Raw genomic sequence first — 26,655 nt, 5'->3', positions numbered from 1 at the left:
CCCTACGTCCCAGATGTTCCCAGTCCAGGACATTTATTCCTAAGTTGGTCAGCCCCGGCAGCACTCTGGGATGCCTTTCCTGTCGTTTCTACCTATAACACCAGAGCACGAGCCAGTGTAGTGAGAAACACAAGAAATGGGTGTCTGGGTGCTCCGAGAAGTCCCCCCAGATGCACCATCCCAAGGGGAAGTCTGGGGCGCCCGGGGCAGATCTCCTGGTCACAGTGGCTCCCTAACCTGAGGCAGACCGACACGTCTTAGTGCACGAGTGAGACGTCACTCAGGTGGTCGGGCTTCCAGGAGCCGGGCTCTGCTCCAGGGGCTGTAAGTCATTGCAAGGAAGCACAAATCCTGGAGCATCTTAAGTGTCCCAGCATCCAGGCGCTGACGCTTTAGAAGGAGTCCTTTGATCCTTAGCCGAGCTTAAAAACCCTTATTTCACCCAAAGTTTGAGAAACGACAGTCCCCTGCTCATAGACTCAGACCAGAAAAGGAAAAAATACACAAGAAAAAGCAAACAAAAAGATGAAAACATTGCCACATTCACTTTCCATAGGTTTTTCTCTAGATACGAATGGCTCTCTCATCATAAGTCTATTGGAACTGTCTTCTGTCATTGCTGAGAAGAGCCCAGTGCATCAGAGTGGATCATCACGTAATCTTGTTACTATGTACAATGATCTCCTGGTCCTGCCCACTTCCCTCAGGGTTAGTTCCTGTCAGTCCCTCCAGGTCTCTCTGAAATCCTCCTGCTGCTCCTTTCTTACAGAACAATAATATTCCATAACTTTCAGATACCACAATTTATTCAGCATCTCCCAGATGATGAGCAGCCACCCAGTTTCCAGTTTCTGGCCACTACAAAGAGGTCTGCTGCAAAATGTGGGTCTTTTCCCCTCTTTTTTGATCTCTTTGGGACACAGACACAGACACTGCTGGATCAAAAGGTATTCAGTTTGATGGCCCTTTGAGCATAGTTCCAAACTACTCTCCAGAATGGTTGGATCCGTTCACAACTCCACCAACAATGCATCACTGTCCCAGTTTTCCTGCATCTCTTCCAAATTTGTCATTATCTTTTCCTGTCATCTTGGCTGATCTGAGAGTTGTGAAGTGGGATCTCAGAGTTGTATTAATTTGAATTTCTCTGATCAATAGTGATTTAAAGCATTTTTCCATATGACTAGAAATGGCCTTAATTTCTTCATCTGAAAATTGTCTGTTTAGATCCTTATCAAATTGAGAATAACATATTCTTATTCATTTGATTCAATTCTCTGTATATTTAAAAAATGAGGAAAGAGTGACTACAAATTTCCCCCCCAGCTTTCTCCTCACCTTCTAATCGTGGGTGTATTGTATAATCAAAATTGTCCATTTGATTATTGAATAATCAAAAGTATCCAGAGGCACAATAGCAAAGTATTAAAAAACGCTATACCAGAAGAAAAGTAAGAGGAGCAATATTACTTTCTAGAATATCTAAACTACAGGTACCTGGTTGTAACTAAAAAAAAAAAAAGGCTGTAAAAAAGATCATGCACTTCTTCTGGATGGTCTGCGAGCGATAGGGAGTCCGGTGGGGATCGAGGGAAGGGAAGACAACCGATGAAAGAAGGCGGACTCGAGGAGAACTTGATAGGGCAGGTGGGAGAGTCTGCAGTTTCCTTGCGGGCTGACGCTGAACTTTTACTCCGATGAGCCATCGGTGGTTCTTCCACAGGCCTTTACCCTCTCGCCCTCCGGTCTTTGCCAAAGTTTCGCCCTCTCTAAGTGTTGACACACTCCCGGCTGGGTTGACAAGAGGTTGAAATGGCCATCCATGCCGACCATTAATCATTTATCTCTTATCAAGACTTCTATCAAAAAAAGAGCTTGAAATGGTGGGTGGATCAGTTTAATCATTAATACTGGATTTTTTCCCCTCAATTTCCCAAGTTTACACATCATGATGTTGGCGGCTCCTCAAGCTGGCTTGTTCTTTGCACTGTGACAGAAGAGCCCCCAGAATACGCGGTAAGTGATTCTCGTTCCTTGGGAGATCCGTCCGTATGCGTGTGCCCGCGTGTGGAGTCCCACATAGACCAGAGGTGTTCTGTGAGAAGAACCAAAATAACTGATCTGGTTCCTTCTAAAGGCTGGGCACCCAGAAGTTAGTTTCCAAAGCTAGCAATATATCTTTTAAATGAGGTTTGCAACAATTTACTTTCTGGAGCCTTACTCCAACTCTGCCTGATTCTTTAATTTTGTTTACTAAAGAAACTTTCGTTCTCACCCGTCAAATGAGGGAGCTGGCCCAGAGGCTCAGAGCTTCTTCTCGCTCTAACCTCCGAGTTCTGGTTCTAAGCTCCGTTCCAGCTCCAACATTTATGTGACCAGTCCGAAGATCTCTTCTTCATCATCACCTGTAGTGACCTGAAAGGGAGTCAGCCATTTAAAAAAAATGATAGAAAGTGGTTAATTAGCTGGAATCTTTTGGAATTAGGGATGGAGGTTTTTTTCTTTTTTTTTTTCATTTACCAGAAGTGAATATCTGTTACCCATGAATTTATCAGTGACTTTGGGGAAGCTATGTTACCTTTCAGTCTATGTTACCTCTTAGGATTGTCCAAGCTCATTAATCTCCTCACAACATATAGCTCCCTTCTATCACTCCTGAACTAGCTTCAGAAATACAGACAGTGGGGGGTCCCCTGGAAATCAAAGGAACCTTTCGTGAGGTCACAGGCCCCGAACATCTTGCCCTCGGTGCAGCGGACACTGGACGGGGAAGTCGGGGCTTAGTGCCCACTTAGGGGGGACTTTACCTTGTGGGCCCATCTGTAACCTGATGGGAACGGGAATCTCTACAGCCTCTCCCTTTTTATGGTTCGAGATCCCTGGACTTTTACTTTATCAGCTCTTGGGCTTATGGCAAAGAAATCAGCACCAGGAGTTGTGACAGTGCACGAAGAGCAGGCTTCGGGAGCCGGCTGCAGGTCTGGCCTCTGACTCACGGTGGCCGTGGGGCCCTGAGCAAGTCACCGGCTTCGTGGGGCTCTGAGCGGCCCTCATCCCCCACGGCTCAGAGCAGGGGGAGCCCCAGGAGGGGAGAGGGAGCTCAGCCCCTCTTTTTCCCTCGTACCAGTGAAGCTTCAGCCTAGCCCCATGCATGCGTAATTTGGCGATCACATTTTTTTGTTGTAATGATGACTTAAATTTTTATTGTGAATTTAACCATAAACAATCACATTTTCTTCAACCAGTCAAAAAGTGTTTGTTAAGCACTTGTTATGTAATCACTGGGGCAGCTACTGGGCTGGTGGTAGAGCACAGGGCCGAAACCAGTTCAAATCCGGCCTCGGACATTGACTACCCGTGCGACCCTGAGCACACCATTTACCCCAGCTTGCCTCAGTTTCCCCAAATGAAAAATGAGTAGGAGAAGGAAACGGCAAACGACTCCAGGATCTCTGCCAAGGAAACTCCAAATGGGGTCACAGAGAGGAGGGCATGATGGGAAAATCGCTGAACAGCAACAAGAACATGTGCTAGGCCCAGGACTTATGATGATGAAGATACAAAATACAGAACTGCCCTAATTTTAAAAAATGGATTAAATGAAAAGAATGATAGGAGAGGGCACACAAGGGCAATTTTTGCCACCACTTTGTTAAATTTGGTATTTATACTTGATTTTAAAATTTTATTTTTTATTCCAAGCTTAAACACAAAAAAGAACATTTCCATATACAGAACAGAAAACAGAAAGAATATATATGAAACTGAATCCCCATTTCATATGACTTTTTTTTTTAAGTATATCATCAATTCTATAAAATACTTTAAAAACTGTCCTGCTCTTCTGCCAAGTACCCCTACCTCAAACTGCAAAGAGGAAAGGTGGGCACGCCCTGACCCTAGGGGGCACAGTTAGCTGCAGGGACTGTCTGTGGCCTCCTGGAGCAAGCGAGACCCTTGGGGATCCAAGGCCTCCCAGTTGGCCCCTTTGCTCTCCTGCAAAGCTGGCCGGGACTTCTTGCTGGGCTTCCCTCAAGGCTCAGCTGGAGTGTTTGTCCCTCCCACTGCTGGTAATTGCCTTGTTTGTATGTGAGTGTGTCTGTATGTGTGTGTGAGTGTGTGAATATGTTTTTGTGTGAGTGTGTGTGTGTATGTGTGAGTATGTTTTTGTGTGAGTGTGTTTTTGTGTGTGTGTGAGTGTGTCTGTATGTGTGTGTGTGTGTGAGTGGTGTGTGTGTGTGTGTGTGTGTGTGTGAGTGAGTGTGTGAGTGTGTGTGTGTGTGTGTGTGTGTGTGAGTGAGTGTGTGAGTGTGTGTGTGTGAGGAAGGGAGCGTTGTTGCTTGCAGCGAGGGCCCCCCCCCCCGCCCGCCCTAGGCCCGGGCTTTCTCAGGGGGGCACTTGGCTAATTTAGCGCCTGCACGTATGGCCGAGGACGCCCCCGATCTCTTGTCTGGCTGAGCCCCAGGCTGGCTTTCTGCCGGTTGGGGAGATGGGGTGGGGAGGTCCGGGGCCAAGCCTCAGCTCACAGGCCCCTCCTGCCCCTGGGCCTCTCCCTTGGTCTTGGGGGCTCCAGGAGGATCCCCCGACTCCTCCCTGTTCCAGGCTGAGACCCCCTCCTTGGCGTTTCTGGTCCTTCCAGAGCTCAGAGCCCCCGGCCTGTCCCGGCCCGCTCCCTCTGGCTGTGGGGCAGCTCCCTGAACCCCTCTGCCTCCATTCCCTGATCTGTAAAACGGGACTAAGAGCAGCACTCACGGCCCAGGGTTTTGTGCAGATGGGGTGGGATCACCTTCCCAAAGGGTGCCCGTGCTGGCACACAGCAGGCACTCCATAAGTGCTTAATCCCCCCTTCTGCCCCCCAAAGGCGCTCTCCATCCGGGGAACCGCCGGCTGCTCTGGGGGAGCCCAGGAACCCCCCGGCGTCTGACGGTGCCCTCTTCTCCTCTGACAGGACGCCCAGACGCCGCCGCCATGAAAGACGAAGCTGACCAGAAAGAAGCGAAGGCCGAGGAGAAGAAACTGGTCAGTACCGGCTGGTTTTGTGGTGGGTGCGGCTCCGTGACCCCTGGGGGGGGGGGGTCCTGGCAGAGATACCGGCATAGGTGGCCCTGCCCTTCCAGCTCCTTTGACAGAGGAGGAAACCGAGGCCCAGGGCGCCTTTTTGGGTCAGTAAGAATGACTTTCCCTCCCTTCAGTCCTCCACTCCAAAGGAGAAAGAAAACAAGAAAACCAAGCCTTTGTAACAGATAAACGAGACCAGCCTAGAACGCCCAGCTGCAGGGGCCCCTTATTTCAGTGAGCACACAAGGGGACACCTGAGGGGCAGCTTCTCTCCCACAGCTCGGTGACCCCATTCCCAGGCACAGGACCCAGGCCTCGAGGGTCACAGCCGGATGACCTCAAGGACCCTTATTCCTCCTCGTTTCCCCAAGGGCGGCTGAGAGGCAGGGACATGTGCTGAGAGACTCCCCTGGCCTGGCCCAGTGGGCAGGGACCGAGCCCAGGGTTCCAGACTTTCCCAGCATTCCCTTCTCCCTCTGAGGGATGGAGGTCAGAGTTGTGCAGGGTCCGGGGAGGGCGGCTCCTGGGGACTCTCGGGAGGTATTCAGGGAACAGTCCCCCCATTGGGGGAGCGATGCCCCTTTGGGGAAGGAAGGAAAGGGAAGGCAAGCGGAGGCACCTGCAGGTTTGCTTCGGGCTCTTGGTCTGGCTGGAAAGACGTCCCCGGTATCTCACTCTCCCCTTAAACAGTGTTTGCTGTTTACTGGAGCTGGGTGAGCGAGCAACACCCGCTTTGTGCCCCCCGGATTAAGTGCCCGGCTCCGGCCCGGGACAGAATCTTGGGCAGGGAGCTGCCTCTCCGGGCCCTGGGTCCCCATGCACAAAACGGGGCTAACGATTGACTTGTCCCGGCTTTGCCTTCCCTGGCTGGGCCTGAAACGCCCCGGGGGCCCTCAGGCAGATGCAGGGACACCCCCGGATCTAGCGGGAGTAACAAAGGAACCAGTCAGTCAGCCAACATTTTCCAGCCTCCCCGCAGGGCGGGCAGCCTGGGAGATGTTTGGAGGGGAATCACGGGGCCCTTGCCCAAACCCCAGAGCCGAATGCAGAGTCACAGGGGGGGCGGGGGCCCGGCAGTCTCCTGAAGGCGGGCAGCTGGGGCCGGAAGGAAGCCGGGAAGGAGGAACTGGGGAAATGGGGGGGGCTGCCGGTCAGGAGGGCAGGGCCTTGTCAGGGAACAAAGCCAGTGCAGAAAAGGGGGGAGAACTGAGGGGGGCCGGGGGGAGAACTGAGGAGGGGCGCGGGGGAGTCTGAGGAAGGGCCCAGAGATCAGGGGGGAGGAAGCATGTTCGAGGATCTGGGAGCAGGCAAAATTCCAGGCCCAAGAAAGCGTTGGGGGCAAAGGAGCCGGATGCCGGCAAAGGTGATTTCTGCAAACTGGCCAGGGCTCCTTGTTGAGGCAGGGGGCTGGGCGCTTTTTAACTCTCCAGTGTTCCCAGCTGGACACCCGTTTCGCTGGTCCCCGGCCTCTCTTGGAGGGGAGGCCGGGGCCCCCCTCCCCCTCCATTTTCAGCAGGGGGCTGGGGGCAGCCTGTGGCCCCCAACCCCCCAGCCCCTGCCCTTTTGGCGAGTACATCGTATTATTGCAGTTGTCGCTGTGGTTACTCCTCGCTTCCACTCTCAAAATACCCGGGGAACGGCTTCTCCTCGCAAACCTCTCCCCAAATGTTCGGGACAACTTTGGGAGTCTTCCTTATTTTCCAGATGGTGCGTGAGTGTGAGCGTGTGTGTCCGTGTGTGTGTGTTAAATAAGGTATTGGAAGTGTGTGAATTTTGAATATTTTATGTGTGTGTATAGTTCATGCTGTGTGTATGTGTGTCAGTGTGAGTGTGAGAGTGTGTATGAGTGTGTGTGTGAATATGTGTATGTGTGTATGAGTGTCAGTGTGTGTATGTGTGTGTCAGTGTGTGTCTGTATGTGAGGTGTAGTATAGTTGAATGTCTAGTGTCAGTGTGGGTGTCTATGTGTGTGTGACTGTGTGTGAATATGTGTATGTGTGTGTATGAGTAGTGCGTGTGTGTATGTGTGTCAGTGTGAGTGTGAGTGTGAGAGTGTGTCTGTCAGTGTGTATGTGTGTGTGTCAGTGTGAGTGTGAATGTGTGTATGTGTGTGTATGAGTGTGAATGTGTGTGTATGTGAGTGTGTCTATGAGTGTGCCAGTGCAAGTGTCTGTATGTGTGTGTGTGTGACTGTGTGTGAGTGAGTGTGTATGAGTGTGTCTGTATGTGTGTGTGTGTATGAGTGTGTCAGTGTGAGTGTGTGTGTCTATGTGTGAGTATGAGAGTGTATGAGTGTGAATGTGTGTGTGTGTGTCTGTGTGTCAGTGTAAGTATGTGTGTGTGAGTGTGAGTGTGTATGAGTGTGTCAGTGTGAGTGTGTCTGTGCGTGTGTATGTTTCCCCCCCTACTTTTACGGGAGGGGCAGCGGCCGGTACTCTCTCCTTTTCCCGGCGGCCCGCGCAGCTCAGGCAGGGCCCGGGCCCCTGGGGAGCCGCCGCTCCCTATTTCTGCGCGGGGGGGGGGGGGGGAGGCGGCGGCGTGGGAAGAAGTGGGGAGAGCCTGGCTCCGGGGAAGAGAGACCGGCGGCCGCCCGCGGGAGGAGGGAGGTTCCCCGCCCCGGGAAGGAGAGGAAGCCGGGCCGGGGGAGCGGGCGCTCGGAGCTTCCTCCCGGGGCTGCCGGACTGGCGGGGCCGGGGCGGGGGCCGGGGGAGGGGCGCCGGCGCCGCTCCCGGGGGCTGCGGTCACACCGCACGGTGGAGGGGGCGGAGCCGGAGGCGGAGCCGGGCCCGGGGGGAGGGGCCGCGCCCCCCCCGCCCGCTTTCCTCCGTCCCACCGCGGAACGGCCCCGGGGCGGGGGCGGGGGCGGGGGCGGGGCCCGGCTTTGCTTCCTGCTTCCCGGGACTCGGGGCAGCTGCTCCCCGCGGCGGGCGGGCCCTGAGTGACGGTTACTGCGGGGGAGGGGGGGGGTGGTTACGCGGAGACAGCCCGCCAGGTGCCAGGGCTGCAGTTCAGTCACGGAGGGCTCCCTCCCCAGGCCTGGGAGGCTGCTGCCCCGCGCCGGCACGCCACTCCCCCCCGCGCCGGCTGCCCCGCCCCCCCCCCCCGCGCCGGCTGCCCCGCCCTCCCCCCCGGGACCTCGGCCCGGCCCCCCCCCTCAGTCACCCCCCCCCCCCAGCGCCGCTTCCTGGCAGCCCCGGGCCGGGCCACGCTTCAGAGATGGCAGCGCGCAGAGGCGCGTGGGACTGGTCCGCAGCCAGTGACGTCGGGCCCGCGGCGCGGTTCCTCTCCCTGAATCCCGCGGGCGGCTTTGGGCCCTGCGCTTCTCTGCGGGCGGGGCCCTCCCCCCGGGCCTTTCGTGGGCGTGTCCCGGGTGTCCCCCCGCCCTTTCAGCCTCACTGGTGTCACCTTGCGGCAGCGCCCCCTGCAGCGCGGGGGCCGCCCCTGCCCCGTTTCCCGGGGGTGGCGCTGAGTTTGCTGCGGGCGGTTTCCCTTTGGGTGATTTTGCGCGGCTTCCAGCCAGGGGCTCTTAGAACGCATTTGGTTCGGTTTTGTTGTCGCCCGAGCTTCTCCCTCCCTCCGCTTTCAGACTGTGCCAGGGTCCGGGAGCATTTAGAGCTTGTCCTGGGCTGTGGCAGGAGATGCGCGCCTGGATCTCAGGCTTTTCCCAGCAGTTTTGTCAGACGGTGACTCTCCCCGCGGGAAATGGGCACTTTGAGCTTACGGAGCAGCACGACCTTGTGCTCGTTCGCTTCTCTACAGTGCGCGCCTGTTCCTTCTACTCTTAGGCCCTTCCTCACTCCTCATCTCTGCCTGTCTCTCTTAGACCCCCCCCCCCTTTTCAGAATATATTCTCCACAAGAGAGCTGAAGTCAGAGCATCATCTCTTAGTTGTGTTTTTTAATTTTCTAAGTGACCTTGAACGAGTCATTGCTCACCCCGATGGGCCTCAGTTTCCTTGTTGCTAAAACGAGCTGCCGGGTCAGATGCACCCCGAGACCTTCGTCTCCACAGCCCTCATGCTCTGAATGTCGGCTTTCTCAGTACGATTATTTTGGCACCTTTGATTCTGCACTGCCGGATTGTTTCCCCAACAGATCGCCCGGATTTGCAATCCCCACAGCAGTGGACCCACCCCTCTGTAACGCTGCCGCCGCGGCATTTCATTGTTTGTGATGCTTTTTGCCCATTTGAAGCATGGCAGGAGGTGGGGAAACGTCATTTGATGAACATTTTCCCCAAATGATTATCAGTGATTTGCGCTTTCTCGTTGGGACGCTCTCTGTCCGTGACAAACTGTCAATCTGTCCGTTGTGGACTGGGATCTCTTTCTAAAATTTCAGTAGTTTTGTGTATGCAAACGTACATACACACATATATCCACTAGATAGTATATATTCTAGATGTCAGATAGTCACCACATTTATCATGAAATTTGATCATCAATTTAAGATTTTCATTATATATTTTATGCAGAATTAAATTTTAATGTAATTAATTAAATGTATTAATTATTAATTCAATGTAATTAAACCACTGATAATTCCTTCCATTTGTTGAAAGGAAAAGGCAATATCATGCTCCTTCCATTGCATCCATCCATCACTGCGAGATGGGTGAGGTGTGTACAATCCTCATTTTGCAGCTGGGAAATTGAGAGCCAGCCAGGGCCCGCGTCTTTCTCCGAGTCACACAGTGAGCCGGTAATTTGGGGGCATCCCTTCATCTGGTCCGGCCCCAAAGTCCGCCTCTGGTACTTCTTCACGGTGTCATGGAGATAACCTCAGTGGCAGCGCCAGGGAGAGGGCAAACTCCGGGAGCTCCGCCCGAGCAGAAAAGGCTGCGGGAACACCTCGGAGATGGATCACACGGCCGCCCTCCGGGCCTGGCCCGGAGAAATGTGCACTTTCATCTTTAGTTGGTCAACAGCTATAAAGTTTTCTGCCCCGAGCAAGTCATTAAAACGGGAGTTGGGCGGGGGAGGGAGCCATTTTATTTGCTTTCTGTGCCACAGCTCGCTTCAAACTCTGTAAAATGTAATTAGAGAATGTCAGGACTGGAAGCCACCTATTTTTCTAACCAATCTAAACCTCCTTGTCCAGACTCCTCCGGACCCTCATCTCCCGCCGCCAGGGGAAAGTCTGATAACAGGAGCCAAGGCACGAAAGTTTTGTTCTTCCTTTTTCTTCAGTGGGGGAAGGGGGAAGGGCAAGAAGGTGAATTTCATTAGTTGAAAAAGAAAAATGGGGTTTCCCTGAGGCAGAGGGACACACACACACAGAGACAGAGACAGACACACACAGAGACAGGCGAAGATAGAGAGATAGGCACAGAGGAGACACACATACAGAGACAGAGACACAGAGAGACAGAGACAAAGACAGAAAGAGAGAGAGACACACAGAGTGAGAGAGACAACAAGACAGAGACGGGAGAGAATGATGAGAGAGAGAGAGAGAGACAGAGAGAGAGCGCAGCCCAGCTTGTGCCCCTTTCTGAGGTGCCTGTTTCCCTGGAGGGCTCGGCCCGCCATTGCAGCCGGTCGCTGCCAGTCTGGCGAGAAGGGGAGGTTGCCCACGCCCTGCTGAGCAGGCGGCACGTTTCCTGTTGGTTCGCTGCCGGCCTTCCTGTGGACTCTGCCTTCTGGCTAAATGGGGAAGGGAGCCGTTGCTTTTGCCTTCGCCCTCAGCTCTGGCTCCGGCCTGGGCCTGACCGAGCCGGCCCCCGGCTCCTAGAGCCCCGGCCCCCCAGCCCTCCGCCCCCGGCCCCGGCTTGACGATGGACGCCCCCGCCCAGAGCTTAGCTCCCCCGGCCCTCGGGCCCCGAGGGGAGGAAGGCCGCGTGTTTCTCATTCCCGAGAGGCAGCAGCCTGACTGTGAACACCTGAGGAAAAGAGTCCCGAGGGGGAGAAAAGGCCAGGTAAAGCCCCCAGCTGGAGGAGGGCCCGAGGCCGCGGCCCCCGGACCCCCCCCCCGGGGCTGGCCCCCCGGCTCCCGGCGCCCCCCGGGGCTGGCCCGCCACAGCGAGGGAGCCGGGCTCCACTTCCCCCTCCCGGAGTCGGGTTTCTCAGACTGTCTCTCTACGCTCTTCCCCCGGCTTTTGTCCCGCTGCCCCCGGCGGTCAGAGCTCCCACTGCGAGTGTTCCCGCCGATGCCGGGCCGGGAAGGCTTTTTCTCCCTCTACCCACCCGGCCAGGCTCCCGGGGCGGGCGATTCCCGTGTCTTCCTCCCGCGCCTTCCTGCCCAGCGCGCCCGGCACCGGGTCGGGGCTGGGGAGAGCCTCGCCGTGGGGAGGGGGCGGCTACCGGCGCTCTGCCTACCAGGGGGTGCGCCAGAGGCAGTGGGGGGTCCGGACAAGAGACGAGAGCGAAACCTTCTGCCGGCCTGGGGCCGCGGGACCCCCCGCCGGGGGCTCTGCTGGGTGCCCCGGGTCCCTCCGGCAGCGCGCCCGGCGCACTGACCCGAAGCCCCCCTTCTGCGCCCCCCTTCGGCCTTTCCCTCTGCTAGTCTTTTTCCTGGTTCCCTTTTCCGGTCCCGGCTCCTGCGCGCCTCCGCCCCCTAACGCGGCTGGCCCTGGGACTCGTGGCCTCCGGCCCGCGGGGACACCGGGCAGGGACGCCCAGCGATCGCCCGTTCCCGGGCCTCGGCCCAGAGCCAGACACGTGCCAGTGAAGGGCCAGCCCGGCCCTGTGGGCGGAAATGGGCCTTCGGGGGCAGCTCCTCTCCCGGCGCCCAGCCCGGCCTGGCCCCGGCTGCGAGGGCGGGGGCGCCTGAGTCCTGGAGCTCCCGGAGGGGGTGGGGAGGAAAGGGAACCCCCGGGCCGGGCGCCGGGTGCCGCGATCTCCTCTCTGATAGTGCGCTGGGACCTAAGGGGGGCCCCGGAGCTCGGTGTGCCGGGCCCAGACCCCCGCCTGGTGGAGCCTGAGTGGACCCTGGCCAGACTCCTGGGGCAGCGGAGGGGTCAGGGCGCCCGCTACGGCCTGTCCGGCCCAGACACCTACTGTGGCCCCGGGCAGCCCCTGGCCTCCCTCCTCTGTAAAAGGGGACTCCGTTGGGCGCGCGGGGAGGAGACCCCACCACTGAGCACGGGGCCTGGGAGGCCGGAGGAGAGGGAGGAGGAGACCCCGGAGAAGAGACGTTATCCGGGAGCAGAAAGGGCCGGCGGTCCGGTGCTTCCAGGAACTCATAAGTGACAGCTGGTCTGCACAAAGTGTTGTTTGAGTGATGAGGTCAGAGCCAAGTCGGAGAGAGGCTTCTAATATTGGCTGGCACCTGGCAAAGCTACTTTAGTCAAGCCTTCCTTTAGCCGGGAAGGGTGGGCTCTTGCGGAGGCTTTTGGCAGGGAGGAGGCACGGGGAGGAATCAGGAGGGAAACGGCGAAGACTAGAGAGAGGGCAGGGATGGTAGTGAGACAGTCTGAGAAGATGATGGGGGGGGCAGGGGAACAGAGGCCTCCATGAGAGCAAGAAGGGGAAGGAACAAGCTATGGAGAAAAATCTAGCATTCGGGGAATAACAACAACAAGGCTGCCCAGGGTGCGACGGGAGGGGAAGACAGCGCAGGAGAAAGGATCTGAGTGTGGAAAGACTGAGGCAGGCGGAGGGTGAGCTGACAGGGCTTTCTGGCGGTGGGAGGGACTTTTCCTTGGCGCTCTTGGATTCTGAGTCACGGAGAACAACAATAAATAAGTCCACTGGGTCATTTATTGGCTCAGCTATTTTCTCTGGCTAGAATTAAGCTGTCGCCTCAAGACAGAAAGACTGGTTAGCTGGAGCCGCAGTTCTCTGCTGGATCATCTGGTAGCCAAGTACTTGTTTCTTCTGTCAGAATTTCATCTATCAAATACACGTGGTAGCTGCTCAGCAAAACTTAGAGCTAGATTGCCACGGTTCCCTGAGCCTTGTCATTTGGGAGGAGCCGTGTGCCTGGAAATACCGAGGGCCTGGTCTGCCTCCAGAAATAGAACTTGACCTTGCACACGCTCTCATCAGTCTAATGGAGACACTAATGATCCCAGTGCAATCAAATGAGAGAGGAGGAAGGGGCATTAGAATGTGGACCTTAATGGCCACCCGTTGGGGAGGGCTGAATGTGCTATGGCTGGTAATGGAATATTGGTCTATGAGAAAAGATGAGCAGAATTCAGGAATTCCTGGAAAGGAGCTCAGAAAAGCTGGACAGACTTTCATGAACGGCTGCTGAGTGAAGGCAGCAGAAGCAGGAGAACTTGTACCTAGGGCAGCCAGATGATGTGCTGGTCACTATGATAGCCTGAGTCCTTCCCAGCAATGTATGGATTCAAGACAGTTCCAACAGAGGGGCTGGAAAACGCCTTCCACGCTCAGAACTCTGGCAACTGGACGTGGATCGAAGCCTGCTATTTTCACCCTTTTGTTTGGTTCCTTTTTATTTCTTGTGGTTTCCCCTCTCGTTCTGATTTTTCTTTCCGCAACCTCACCAGCATGGAAGTGCATTTAAAAGTGTTGTCCGTGTTGAGGCTAGTCACATTGCTTGCTGTCTTGGGGAAGGGGAGGTAAGGGACGGACCGAGGGAGGGAGAAGAAATTCGGAACACAAAAACATACAAAAATGAATGCTGAAAACTATTTTTCATGTACTTGGGGGAAAAGACTGTTGGGAAAAAAGAGAATGTAAACCAGAGAAAACTAGAGGCTCAAGGGAACTGAGGTCTCAGAACCCAGATTTCCAGAGTTGGAAGGAACATATGACCAGTAGATCAATCAAATAACAAGGATTTATTAAGCTCACAGTGTGTGGCAAAGACCGTCTCTGCCTTGAAGGAATTTACAAATCTAATGAGACAGACCACAAACAAATCACACACACACACAGAGCAAACTATATAGAACAAAAGAGAGAAATGCTTGACAGAGGGAAGGCGCAGCATGAATATTCCTGTAGAAGATGGGATTTTAGTTGGAGCCAGAAGACAGGCAGGATGGCCTTGCCCTCTGCAGTGTCAGGGAAGGGCAGGGGAGGGGGAGGGTTGAACTCACCGAGGTCTGTTCTCAGTGTGTTGAGTTTAAAATATCTTCTGGACATGCAGCTCAAGACGTCTGAAAGGCAGTTACAGGCGCCGAGAAGCCGGGGCAGGACAGATGGACTGGGGAACCATCAGCTGTGAGATGATAACTAAATCCATGAGACTTGTCGGGTTCATCAAATGAAACAACGGGATAGTAGAGAGGGAGAGGAGAAAATGACTCGGGGACATCTGAGGACGACATCTGGATGGGGATCCAGCCAAGAAGACTGAGGAGAAGGGTCGGGCGAGTAGGAGGAGAGCCAGGCAGAGGGTACAGGGGAAACCTAAAGGGAAGAGAAGCCCAGAGAGGGGCGTGACCCGCAGGGTCAGAGGCTGCAGCAGCTCAAGAAGAAAAAGCCCTGGATTTGGCCACTAGGAATGCTCTGGCAATGTCAGTGGGAGCCCGGAAACCCCCCTGCCAGGCTCGGGGCAGGCAGAGATGTAGGCATAAAACCCAGAACTCCGGGACAGAAGGAGCACCTAGAGCTTGGGAGGAGCACCTAGCGCTTGGGAGGAGCCCCTAGAGCTTGGGAGGAGCCCCTAGAGCTTAGGAGGAGCCCCTAGAGCTAGGGAGGAGCCCCTAGCGCTTGGGAGGAGGAGGGCTTCATCCACTGGCCGCTCCACAGGCTCTTAGGCTGTCAGAAGACCCTTCTCAGAACAGTGCTCTTAAGGGTGTAAGCTGCGGTCCTCAGGGCACAAAGAAACCAACTGTCGGGAAATGCAAATAGCGAAGCGGTTCTGAAAGCCCGCAGAGAGCGGTTCAAGGCTGCCCCGTCCTCCCGGGAGGAGGGAAAGGCCGGCGCGAGCCCCGGGGCTCCCCGTTCTCGGCCGTGACTCGGCGGGCGCGGGGGGCGTCCCCACGCACGCTCGGCTGAGACCTAATCTCCTTTTCTCCCCCCAGGACTGGTCGTGCGCCCTCCTCGCCGCGTCCCTGGTCGGGGCTCTGGGCTCCTCCTTTCTCTACGGATACAACCTGTCTGTGGTCAACGCCCCCTCCCGGGTAAGTCCCGAAAGACGGCGCCGCCAGAGGGCGGCCGCGCACAAGGCCCCGCGCGCTGGCTCTGGGGACGGCGGACCGAAGCCGAGCCCGGGCGCGGGGGGCGGACGTGGCCCGGGGGCCCCCGGAGGGGTTCGTGTTACTCTGGTTCTTAGCAGAAAACGGCGCTGCTGCGCTTTGCTTTTATCCGAGGCTACGTCCCTCCCCCCCCCAGTGGGTCAGCACTTATTGAGCTCCCTCTGTATGCCGGAGGCCGGGCAGGCGCCCCGCGGGGCGGAGCCGGCTCCCGCGGCTCTGGCCGGACACGAGGTCAGATGTTTTGAGAGCAGGCCCTTGCGGCGCTCAGAGAGGCTCCCTCCCGGAGGGAAACCGGGGCAGGAAGGGACCTGCGGCGTGGGAGGCAGCGGGGGGAGGCCGAGGATGCTCCGTCTGGGAGGAGGAGTAAGAAGCCGCCTCTTGACCTGGAATAACGCGGCGGCTGGGGACAGGGTGGGAAGGGCCTCAAACACCGAACCGCAGGACTTAGAGGTGATCAGTGGGTCAGCACATCTCTTAGGCCCCCCTGTGTGTCAGAGACCGCCCAGCACCGGCGCTGGAACTTGTCTTCTTGACGGGGGGAGGAGTTTGGCGGAGATTTATTTAATGAGATAACTTATCCTCTACCCCGCTTGAGCTCACTCCTCTGTCTCAGCCCTGCTGCGTGTCAATGAAGGATATTGACCAAGGCCACCGTGCGCGGCTCTTTAATAACACTAGAAAAGAACACATGTCATTGTCATTACGCGTCTGTGTAACATACACAGTGTTCCTGCCGCGAGTGTCTCCTCCTGCCCCACGCGGCTCTTCAGACTCATGCGAGCGCCACTTTGGACCTGAGTGTTGCGGAGCTCACTGTGCCCGGGAGGGCAAAGGAGAACACTTTATCGAGCCAGTGGAGCAGAGAGCCGCATCTGACGGTGCCGTCCGCCCCAACATCCCAGGTTCCCCCGTGATCAGAGTGAGCAGGGGGCCATCAGCCCTTTGGGAGCCTGGCCTGCTGATGAGAGGGGAGGTTGGGAGAATAAATCCGCAGTGATGCTGCCAGAAACCATTTGTCCTAGAAAGTCAAGCGTATCCCTCCGTTCTTTCTGTTAGTCCCACAAGTTGTGAGTCTTTCAATGAATCCTCTATAGAAAATTCATCGGCGTTCCTTCCATGGTCCTTGGGGATTTACAAGAAACTTTGTCGTGATTCATTTTCGGTCCGTGACTTGACTTTTCTGTTCATGCATAGCCTTGTGATAGCCCATAATGCCACTTTCATCCGCAAGTTGTGCCTTCTTTCCAAGTTAGGGTTCTTATTTGTTTTTATTTTTTTAAGTTTTCATTGGTGACATGCTTCAGCCTTGTTCTTTGGCGAACTCGAAGTTTTGATTTTTCTTGAGTCACAGGCAAATAGCATCTTCAGAATGAACAGTGGAATCTTGGATCTTTAAAATCATGACGATTTTCTTTGCTTTTCCTTAATATAACAAATCAACGGCTATTATATATCCTACTTTTAATCTCGGTACAGAACTCACTGAGCTCTTGTTTTCAGTCACCAGAAGACTATTTTGAAATATTACCAACCCTTCAACAGAGGGAGATCTCCCTATCCCTAATTTTTTAAAAATGGCATTTCCCCTCAATCATGTCAAGACTATTTTTAGCATTTTTTTCTTTTTTTTTTCTTTTTTCTTTTTTTTTCTTTTTTTTTTTCTTTTTTTTTTTTTCTTTTTTTATTTAATAGCCTTTTATTTACAGGATATATACATGGGTAACTTTACAGTATTAACAATTGCCAAACCTCTTGTTCCAGTTTTTCACCTCTTACCCCCCCCCACCCCCTCCCCTAAATGGCAGGATGACCAGTAGATGTTAAATATATTAAAATATAACTTAGATAGCATTTTTTTCTTACAAAATTTTGAGTTCCAAGTTTTTCTTCCTCTGTCCCTTCCCTCTCCTTTTCCTGAAATAGTAGGCAAGTAGAACATATTCCCATCTTAGTCACAGTTGTGAAAGAAAAAACAGGTCAAAATGGAAAAAAAATTTAAAAAGAATGAAGTTATTAATGAATGAAAAAAGAATGCTTTTGTGTGTATTCAGTCTATCAGTTCTTTTTCAGGAGGTGGATAGCATTTTCCATTGTGAGTTCTTTGTACTTGTGTTCCTGAGAAGAGCCGAGTCACTCAGAGGTGATCATCACGCAATGATGTTGCTGATATCGTGTATACTGTTTTTCTGGTGCTGCTCCTTTTGCTTTGTACCAGTTCATCCAAATCTTTCCGGGTTTTTCTGAAACCTGCCTGCTCACCATTTCTTATTACACAATCATATTTCATTACATCCTTATATCACAGCTTCTTCAGTCATTTCCCGTGGATGTGCATTCTCTCAGTTTCTAATATTTTGCCTCCATAAAAAGAGCTGCTGTAAACATTTTTGCACATGTAGGTGCTTGTCTGTTTTTTTTTTTTTTTTTTTTTTTTATGATCTCTTTGAGATACAGACTTAGTAGTGGTATTGCTACATCAAAGGGTATACACAATTTGGTTGCCTTTTGGGTAGAGTTTCAAATTGCTCTCTAGAATGGTTGGATCAATTCACAACTCCACCAACAATGCACTAGTGTCCCAATTTTTTCACATCCTTTCCAACATTTATCATTTAAATTTTTTTCTCATTAGCCAATCTGATAGGTGTGAGGTGGTACCTCAGAGTAGTTTTTATTTGCATTTCTCCAATCCAAAGTGATTTAGGGCACTTCTTCATGTACAGATAGAGGGCTTTGATTTCTTCACTGAAACATTTCTGTCCATATCCTTTGGCCATTTATCATTTGAGGAAAGTCCCCAATTCTTCTCATTTCTTCTTTAATCTAGACTCTAGGGGTTTGGAGTATATTTATCTAATTCTATCATTAACCCCTCCCTCACCTAAACTTATTCCTTTGTCTCATTACTACTACATTTCAATGGAAGCTATTTACAAAGGCACCAGAGTATATGACTCTTTAATTATTTAATTAATGTCCCTAATGTGGACATTTCCTCTCAATCCTCATAAGACTCTTCAGGTTCATACTAAGCCACTAATGGAAAACAAACCCCAAACCCAGGGGGTCAATTCCTTTTTCTAGCTGCTCCAGTAGGGGTATAGGCTGATATTCCCCCTGGTTTTTCCTACTTGTGCACAGCAGCAATGACTCTAGAGCTCAGGACTTTTGGTCTCTCCCTTTCTTTCTTTTTAAAACATAAATACAATTTGTTTTGATCTCTCCTTACTTTTTGTATCTATAATCCCACCTAGTGATGTCTTCTTCCCCCACAAGATAGCTTGGGCCTAGGTCTTCCAGCAATATGAGCTGAGGGTTGATTCCCTTGCATTGGGCAACTGTATTTTGTTCTCCTTTCCTTGCGGCAGATCTGAAGGGAGATTTCTCCTCAGGACACGGCAGGTTTTCTCTCCTTGCTTTCCAGGTGCCAGTGTTCTTACTCTTTCCTTCACGTGCCTTTCAGGCCTGTTCCGTTTGCTTCATTCTGCATCCGTCCCTACAAGTTGTCCCCCGTGTCCCCGAATTCTTCACAGTGGGCATTTCCTACGGTGTAGCATTGCCGAGGACTCGCCAGAGCTTTTGTGGGTTTGGGTTCTACCCACTGATGTTCGTCACATCCAAAAAGAAAAGATCTCACTGTGGTTCTGAGAACGCATCCGATCCAGGGAAGCCCTTAAAAGGCTTGGAGAGCTGGGGGGGTCTGGATAAACTTGTAAAACTACTGACATAACGGATGCGACACTGGGCTCCAAGTCAGGAATGCTGCTTCCCACGCTCACCATGCGTCGCTGATGGAGCCAGCAGCTCTTCTTCTTTCTTTTCTAATCAGAGAAACTGGGCTTCTTGGCCCCGAAGTCCCTTCCAGCTCTCACCCCACCATTTTGGCTCCAAACCCTTCCTCTGCGGCATCCTCCTGCTCTGGAGCAAGCATCATCATACAGTGTGACTACGTACTGTATATGTCGCTCATTCTGGACTCCTACAACCCAGAGGCGGGTGGGAAGGAAAAACTCCAGCGCGCTCTGGCTGGGCCCCAAAGGACTGTGGGCGATCCCTGGGGAAAGCTTTCCCGCCGCTCGGGGTCATTCGGGAGCCCCGCCTGAGACTGGCAGAGGGAAGGGGGGGAGCAGAAGCCCGAAGGAAATGTCAGGCCCAGTCAGCGGGAAGGGGAGAACGCTTTGTGAAAGCGCTTGGTAAACGTCGCTGTCACTCCGGCCCCAGCCAGGACCCCTCCCTCCCTCACCCCAGAGCCAGCGTGCTCCCTGTTCCCTCCCGCCCGTCACCGGAGGACGTCTCGGGGAAGTGGCAGAGGGGGGGATGCCCTCGGCCCGAGCCCAGGGAGCGCAGCTTCGGGAAGGCCCCAGGTTCAGGGCAGCGGCCCCACTCCTGTTGGCAGGATTCTGGGAAAGGAGAAACACGAACGCCAGAGAACTTCATTCCCCAGAGGGCTCTGGGGCAGCTCGGCAGCTCCCACGAGGGCTCCTTGCCGCGGGGCCCTCTGGGAACTGTCGTACGCAGACCACCCGCTCCCCCCGCCCTGCCAGCGGGAGGCACCAGCCCCCACGCAGGCTCAGGATTGTCCTTCCTGTTGCTTACCTCCGCATTTCCTCCTCAGTAAAACGAGAGGCTTGGATCAAATGGTCCGTGAGGTGTCTTCCAGGTGTAGGCCTCCGAGTTAGGGATGCCCAACTTCTCCCCGCCCTTCACACCCATCATCTCTTGCTGCACCATATTCTGCTTTATTCCAGTCAGTTAGACGACACCCGCCATGTTTTACCCTAAAAGTACCTCTCTGAACCTTCTGGTGCAAATGCAGCGCTTCTTTTTGTCTGCCCGTGATTCCCTACAATGCCCACTAGTGAGACCACTGGGCCCAAATGCATTAACTGTGTTCTGCTTTTCAAATTCTGAATTTCCCAGAATGGCTGGGCTGACTCACGTCCGCACCGGCCATGATGGTGTCTGTTTTTCTTCTGGTTCCTCCAGTAGTCTTTGGCAATCTTTGCTAATTTAATAGCATGAGGTGGAAGCTTTGTTGTTTTTATGTGTGCGCCTCATTAGCGAATTGGAGCCTTTTTCATGCGGCAATGTTGATGCTGATAACTTGAAACCTTCTTTTAGAACTCTTCTTGTCCCTTGCCTACTTATTGTGACAATTCCCTCTATGATCCGGATACCAGCCTATCAATAAAGATGCTTAGTGCACAATCTCCCCTTCGCTTCTAACTCTTAGCAGCCCTGATTTTTATTAGTCCCAAAACGGAACCATCCCTTCTCAGGGGAAGCGGCCCGCCCATAAACAAGTGTCTCTAAAATAAGTACAGGAGAGACCTTTTGAGAGGAAGATCCCAGAGCCTTGTAGGAACCAGGAAAGGGGGGGTCACTTGGACAGTTCTGGAGGACACAAGGATGCTCCTGGGTAGGGGTCAGGCACTCCGGCCGGGGGTAAGCCAGCACAAAGGTGACACGCTAGAGCACGTGAAGAACAAGAAGACAGAGTTTGGCTGTGGTAACCTCGGGTTGGGGCAAGCTTAGTGTGAGGGGCAACGGAACAAGACAAGATGGACCAACAGAACCATAGTCAGGACCACAGAGGGAGGGAAGTGAGTCCAGGATGGGGGTCATTGGTCATCCAGTCCTCCAGTCACAGGCGAGCAACCTCTGGCCTGGGAGGCTTCTTGATCGGCCCCAGGGCCCGCAGTTGTTACTAGAGGTAGGCACGGAGCCCAGGGTCTTATTCCAGGGGCTGCCCTCTCCACAGTAGCTGACTAAGGAATAGTGGTTGTCTTGGAGGAGGGGCAGGAGAGGGAAGAACAGGGGGTTATAATCACAAGGGGGAATTGTACAGCTCCAGACCCCAGAGTTATGGTTACTAATAACAACTGCTCTTGGCTGGGCTGACTGGTGATGATCATCCAAGTGGGGGCTTTGGTGGGACGGTGCAGTGAGCAATGGCTGACGAAGCTGGCCGTCCCAGGACGGGGGATGCTGCTCTGACTGGCATCCTTGGGGATGAGGGAAGGGTTTGGGAGATTGTGAGCCTGGTACTAGATGAAGCGAACCTCCCAGAAGAGAACCAGAGGGGGATGTAGTCACACTCCGGGAAAAAGGAATAGTACAGGATTCTTCCTCCTCCTCTTGGTCTAGGGTGGTGAGGGTATGGACAAGGACCATTCCTACCCAAAGGAGGAGGGCAGGGGGTGCAGCATCTGCAGGGTAGAGCCCTGGAGGAGATGGAGAGAAGTTGAGGTGGAGAAATCTTGGGCGAAAGGGCCCAGGAGGGCCAGAGAACGTGGGGAGACTAGAAGTGTGGCTGTTCTGGGGAAGGAGAGATGTGGGTGGGTCAGGGAGAGAAAGCTAGGGAGAAAGGTTTTCCCGGTTCAGAAGACGCCTTTAAATCATAGGGAAAAGGAGAGAAAGAGCCATAAGGATCAGGTCATTGGGACCACTGTCTTCTAGGACCTGCAAAGACTGAATGTGTTTGAAAACTTTTCAAAATCTGGTTTAAAATTTTCGGGGTTAAAACCTTAGAACCTTTTTCTCCCTGGTTGACCCTCTGGAAATCTGGCAGCTTATACATTTTGCATGTTATCCAAGAAGGACCTTTTCTGATGTGGCTGTGGATTATATTCCAGAAAAAGAGATGACAATATTCCATTTATTTCCAGTACATCAAGACTTTCTACAATGATACCTGGCCAAAAAGACAAGGCCGCTCGATAGATGAGAATACCCTGATGCTGCTCTGGTCCCTGACTGTATCAATCTTTGCCATTGGAGGCCTGGTGGGGACGATGGTGGTGACTTTGATTGGAAAGGTTCTTGGAAGGTAAGGAAGCTTCTGTTGGCTCCTCTGACAAATTTCCGAAAGAGCCTGTAGAGTCACAGCGCGTGACCTCTCTGCCTCAAAACCCTTCTGTGAGCTGCCTCGCTGGCCGGGCTTTCATCCGTGAAACGGCCGGGGACACATCTTGTCGTGGGCGCTTGGTCGTCCTGCGTGGCCGTGTTTATATGAGCAGGAGCAAACACCCCATGATCAGTGGGAGGCACCCACGACGTAGAAAAGTCCCAATGAAAAACCAAAACGATGCTCCAAACTAACAGCCTGTATCTTGATACACAATGACTTCCTAGTGAATGTAGTTCCTTAGGAAGCCATAAAAAAGTTATGTTAGGGGGCAGCTCAGTGGCGCAGTGGGTAGAGCACCGGCCCTGAAGTCAAGGGGACCTGAGTTCTAATCTGGCCTCAGACACTTCTCAGCTGTGGGACCCCGGTCCAGCCACTTCACCCTATTTGCCTCAGTTTCCCCATCTGTAAAATGAGCTGGAGAAGGAAATTATAAACCGCTCCAGCATCTTTGCCAAGAAAACCCCAAGTGAGGCCACAACTCAGCAACAACAAAGGCAACAAATGAATCTCAGGAAGTGGAAATGGCCCGGAAGAAATGAAATCAGAAAGAATGGCGTGTAAAGAAGATTCGTAAAGAAGAAATTCACGCTGGAGGTGACGCAGTGATGAAGAATCAATTCTTGAATGATAGTTTAACCCCCGATAAAACACTCAGGACTGCGTGAGCATTAGTGACCTCTGCGTCCCCTTCCTTCTATCTTTAGTGTTCCTGGAGTAAGTTGTACATTCAGGGTAACTTTGCAAGGGCACGGGAAAGGAACGCGCAAATGCCTTCAGATAACTTTTTGTAGCCACATCCTTAGTCGTACACATAACAGTCACAGAGAATACGGGGTGCTGCTTACTACTAATTGTTAGAAAACATTTAACGAAGATGTGCAGCTCTGGAGTTACAGCAGATGGGATCATAGGGGACGACATCAAAGAGAAGGAAGGAAAATTTACAGGAAACTCACTAATTTCATTGGGCCCTGGAATGTGAGAAAGCAAAGGAGGCCGGAGAGGACACTAACCGACCACTTTGGGAAACTCCAAAACCAGTGAGACTCTCAAAGTGCCCGGGGCCAAGAGGCAGGTTAGTCAGTCGGCTTCTTCTTAACGAGGGGACACTTGACCTTTCCCCACTGTGAAGGTCAGCCCTGTCCTTCGCCACCGCCACTAAGCAAACTCACTGCCTTTGAGCTCCACGAACCTGTTCAGGCCCTTGTTTACTCCCTTCTTTCTTAAGTATTTCAGCAAGTGAATCAAAGTCTTTCTCCCCTGCCCAAACCCTGTGCATCCTATGGCTCCCAATAGCCAAGGCCATCAGCCTCCCCCACTCTCGTGCTCCATTTTTCTTTAGTTATCCACTAGCAAGGGTCCACACCGGACCCCAGCAGCTATCCCAGCACCATCTGGAACTAAGTCTGAACCACGAACTGCCTTCTCTGCTACAATCACCTGTCCTGTTTTCTGCTCAGTCCTACTGACCAGGTCCTCCCCGGGACTCCCAGACTCTCCGGCTTCTGCCCCCGAATGCCTCACCCCGTTCTTGCCCCACTTCCTTCCAGTCATACTTGTGAATATAGAGATAGAGATAATTAGTCAAATGCTACACTGCCCTTCACCCCGATTCCCTCACTCCTAGATGCACAGCACTCATTCCCTAATGGTTTTTATTGCTAAAGGAACTCTATTGCATGGATTCTCTGCCAGGGTCCCACAACGCAAACCCACACATTTGGGTCCAATGCATTGGGAGTTCTTTCTGCCCACCCCACACATTTGGATCTGTTTTCAATGGAATCATTCTTTATGTCTTACAAAATCTGGCAAATAGGAAGCCTTTTTTGTCCCCTTGTGTACTGAGTCTATATGATTTTTCTTGGGTTAGAACCTGGGTTTTTTATACCTTTGTGTGCCTAGGAAGGTAAAACTCCCCTTAATGTCTTTTTCTGCCTTGTGCTGAGTTGATCTGTGATTTATGTATAGATGCAAATCCAATTGTATGTTTTTAATAACTTACCCTTTGCTTAATTAACAGCAGGGGAGATAAGTGGGCAAAACAGCTGGGCGGGCTGATAGATAGCGTTGGATGTGAGTCAGAAAAGGGTCAGAAGAAATCCTGATTTGTCCTCTTTCAGGCCTGATTTGTCCTCTTTCAGGCCTGATTTGTCCTCTTTCAGGGCACAGGCAGGTAGCCTTCCTCATGTACAAGGTGAGGGTAATAATAGCTCTAGCTTCTGGGATTGTTGGGAGGATAAATGAGGTTTTATATGCAGGTATATACATGCAGGAGCACATGCATGTGTATGTACATGCATATGTTTGTGTACACGCATGAACATATAGACACATTTATGACCTATATGGGATATACATGCTAGTTATATAGTCTACATATATATGGCTTTGGAAACCTTAAAGTGCTTCACAAGTTATCATCATCACCATCCTCATTCCATCCTCTCCCCGGAGGCGCTGTCCCTTTGGTCCCATTAACCATGTGCCCCCGACCCCTTGGCCACTGCTGGAGTCCAGTCTGTCCACATGTCACAGCTACTTCTTCCAGGAGTTCCCACAAGTCAGGCTCACCCTGTGTTGGCTCTTTCTGGAATCCCCAACACAAAACCACACACTTGCAGGCTTCCCAGGGACCCCAGAGCTCCAAAGCACGACGTGCCTTTGGACAGAAAGGGTGCAGTTTTTGTCTTGGCTCAGAGACCTCCGGCGAGTCATTGCTGCCTGAGAGCTCGGGGATAACTGATCTTGGGGCTTCTTCTTTTTGTCTGCCTGGAACTCCCGGAGAACAGACCCTCACTCTGCCCCCTCTCCCTCCACACCCTCGCCTTAAGAAGCCTGCCCGGCTCCCCGGCGTCCTGCTCGGGCTGCCGGCCCGTTTTGGGACCAGCAGTCTGGCTCCGTGGCCCGGGTTAGCAGTGAGATTATAACGTGGAAAGCTCCAGGACCGGAGTCACAAAGTTTCAGAACTAGAAGAGGAAGAAGTTCTCCAGACCAGTTCCCTGATTCTATTGAGACGGATGACCAGAGAGATGAATAAACGGCCCCCCTATCAGAGACAGGCCTAAGACTCTTGACTCTCCGTCTCGCTTTCTTTTACCTGATTCGTCGAGCACTTGCTCGGTGCTATAACGCAGAGAGGAGAGTGGGATACGACTCACGCTGCTTCTCTCTTTGTTCTAGGAAATACACGTTACTGGCCAACAACGCCTTCGCCATCTTGGCAGCCTTGCTCATGGCTTGCTCCCAGAAGGCCGGGTCCTTTGAGATGCTGATCCTGGGGCGCTTCATCATGGGCGTTGACGGAGGTAAGAGGCCCTTGGTGCTGTTTCAGTGGCTGTGTGAGCTACAGACCTCGGGCCCAGCTCAGGTCCGTGCACTACCGCCTTGTAGAAGTGTTGGGCACAGAAAATGCCTTCCCTGAGACGGGCGTTACGACCCTGGAGATTGGAACCCTGGGGAACCGCCTGGCCCGACCCTCATAGGACAGATGAGGAAGCGGTGATTTAGGGGAAGTGACTGGCTCACGGCTGAATCACTGGCCAAGCCAGAACTTCAGAGTCTGCGCCCTTTCCCCTGTTACACGTGAACTGCCCATTACTGGGATGTGGAGTGAGAGGCATGAGAAGAAGCTTGTTCAGTCCTTAACCGGCCCCAGGAGATGCTGCAGTAATGGCCGGAGGCGGTCTCCAGAGGCAGTCAGGCCTCCGCAGAAGAAGCCTTCCAAGCCGTAAAGTCCTCTGCTTTATCAGCTTTTTCAGTCATCCTAAAGCTTTGCTATCCCAATGTGCCTTAAGCCGGCGGCTTCAGAAGGGACTTCTGAGAAGCTTTCTCAGCACTTCTCTTCTAAGAGGACAGAAAGAAAGTCCCTTCTTTAAATGTGGGATTCTTCCCTTTGGTTGGACTTTTAGGCCCAGCCACCGGCAAACTCCAGGGTCTAGAGGCTGCTGACCAGGACAGCCGGGACCTGGGATCATTACTGGGGGGGGGTGGGGGTCAGGCCAGGAGCAGAGGCAGGAGGTCGTCTCCATTTTCAGACGTTTGCAGAACGACCGTGTGGAAGAGGGAAGTGAGGCTGTTCTGTCTGGCTCACAGGGCTCAACTAGAACCAGTCTGCGCCACACAGGGCGAGACTTAGCGTCAAGTAAAGGAAGAAGGGCTTTCTGGCTTCAGAACTGTTCCACGGTACACCGAATATTTACAATATAATATACAATAGTATGCTGTAGCATAGGATGTATGCAATTGTATAGTATAGTATAGTATATATATAATAGTATAGTACAGCATAGAATGGATGCATTCATATGTCCGATAGATAGTATAGGATATGTACAATAGTACAGTATAGATTCAGTAGTCTAGATCGCTGCCCGGGGAGGTGGTGAGGTAACCATAGTAGTAACTTAGTAGAGACTCCTGGGCTGTCTGTTAGATATGGAAGCATTTCCTACATTAGATGGGAAGTTAATCAATCAGTGGCTTCAAACTTAAATAGAAACGGCCGCTCAGCTGTATGTAAGGATCCCTGTGGGCCACATACTGGATGAGGAGACCACATATTAATGTTA

The 26,655-nt window shown here is 52.9% G+C and overlaps 1 protein-coding gene across 4 annotated transcripts in view; it reads left to right on the top strand.

Moving 5' to 3' along the window:
- SLC2A9 (solute carrier family 2 member 9) overlaps window positions 1–26,655 on the top strand; it is a 172,063-nt gene that overhangs the window by 5,843 nt on the left and 139,565 nt on the right. For 3 of the 4 annotated variants that reach the window (XR_004230192.1, XM_031942312.1, XM_031942314.1), the window contains exons 1-4: window positions 10,483–10,974; window positions 15,001–15,099; window positions 21,843–22,003; window positions 25,268–25,392. Coding sequence is in view for 3 of the 4 variants with exons in the window: in XM_031942312.1 (XP_031798172.1) it covers window positions 10,834–10,974; window positions 15,001–15,099; window positions 21,843–22,003; window positions 25,268–25,392 (526 nt within the window). In the remaining variant the exon portion in view is untranslated. Of the gene's footprint in view, window positions 1–1,938; window positions 2,017–4,948; window positions 5,020–10,482; window positions 10,975–15,000; window positions 15,100–21,842; window positions 22,004–25,267; window positions 25,393–26,655 lie in introns of those variants that run through there. The other variant, XM_031942313.1, reaches the window with a different exon arrangement.

Source organism: Sarcophilus harrisii, chromosome 6 (assembly GCF_902635505.1).
Source record: "Sarcophilus harrisii chromosome 6, mSarHar1.11, whole genome shotgun sequence".
NCBI lineage: Eukaryota > Metazoa > Chordata > Mammalia > Dasyuromorphia > Dasyuridae > Sarcophilus > Sarcophilus harrisii.
This window is presented reverse-complemented; position numbering and strand designations above follow the sequence as displayed.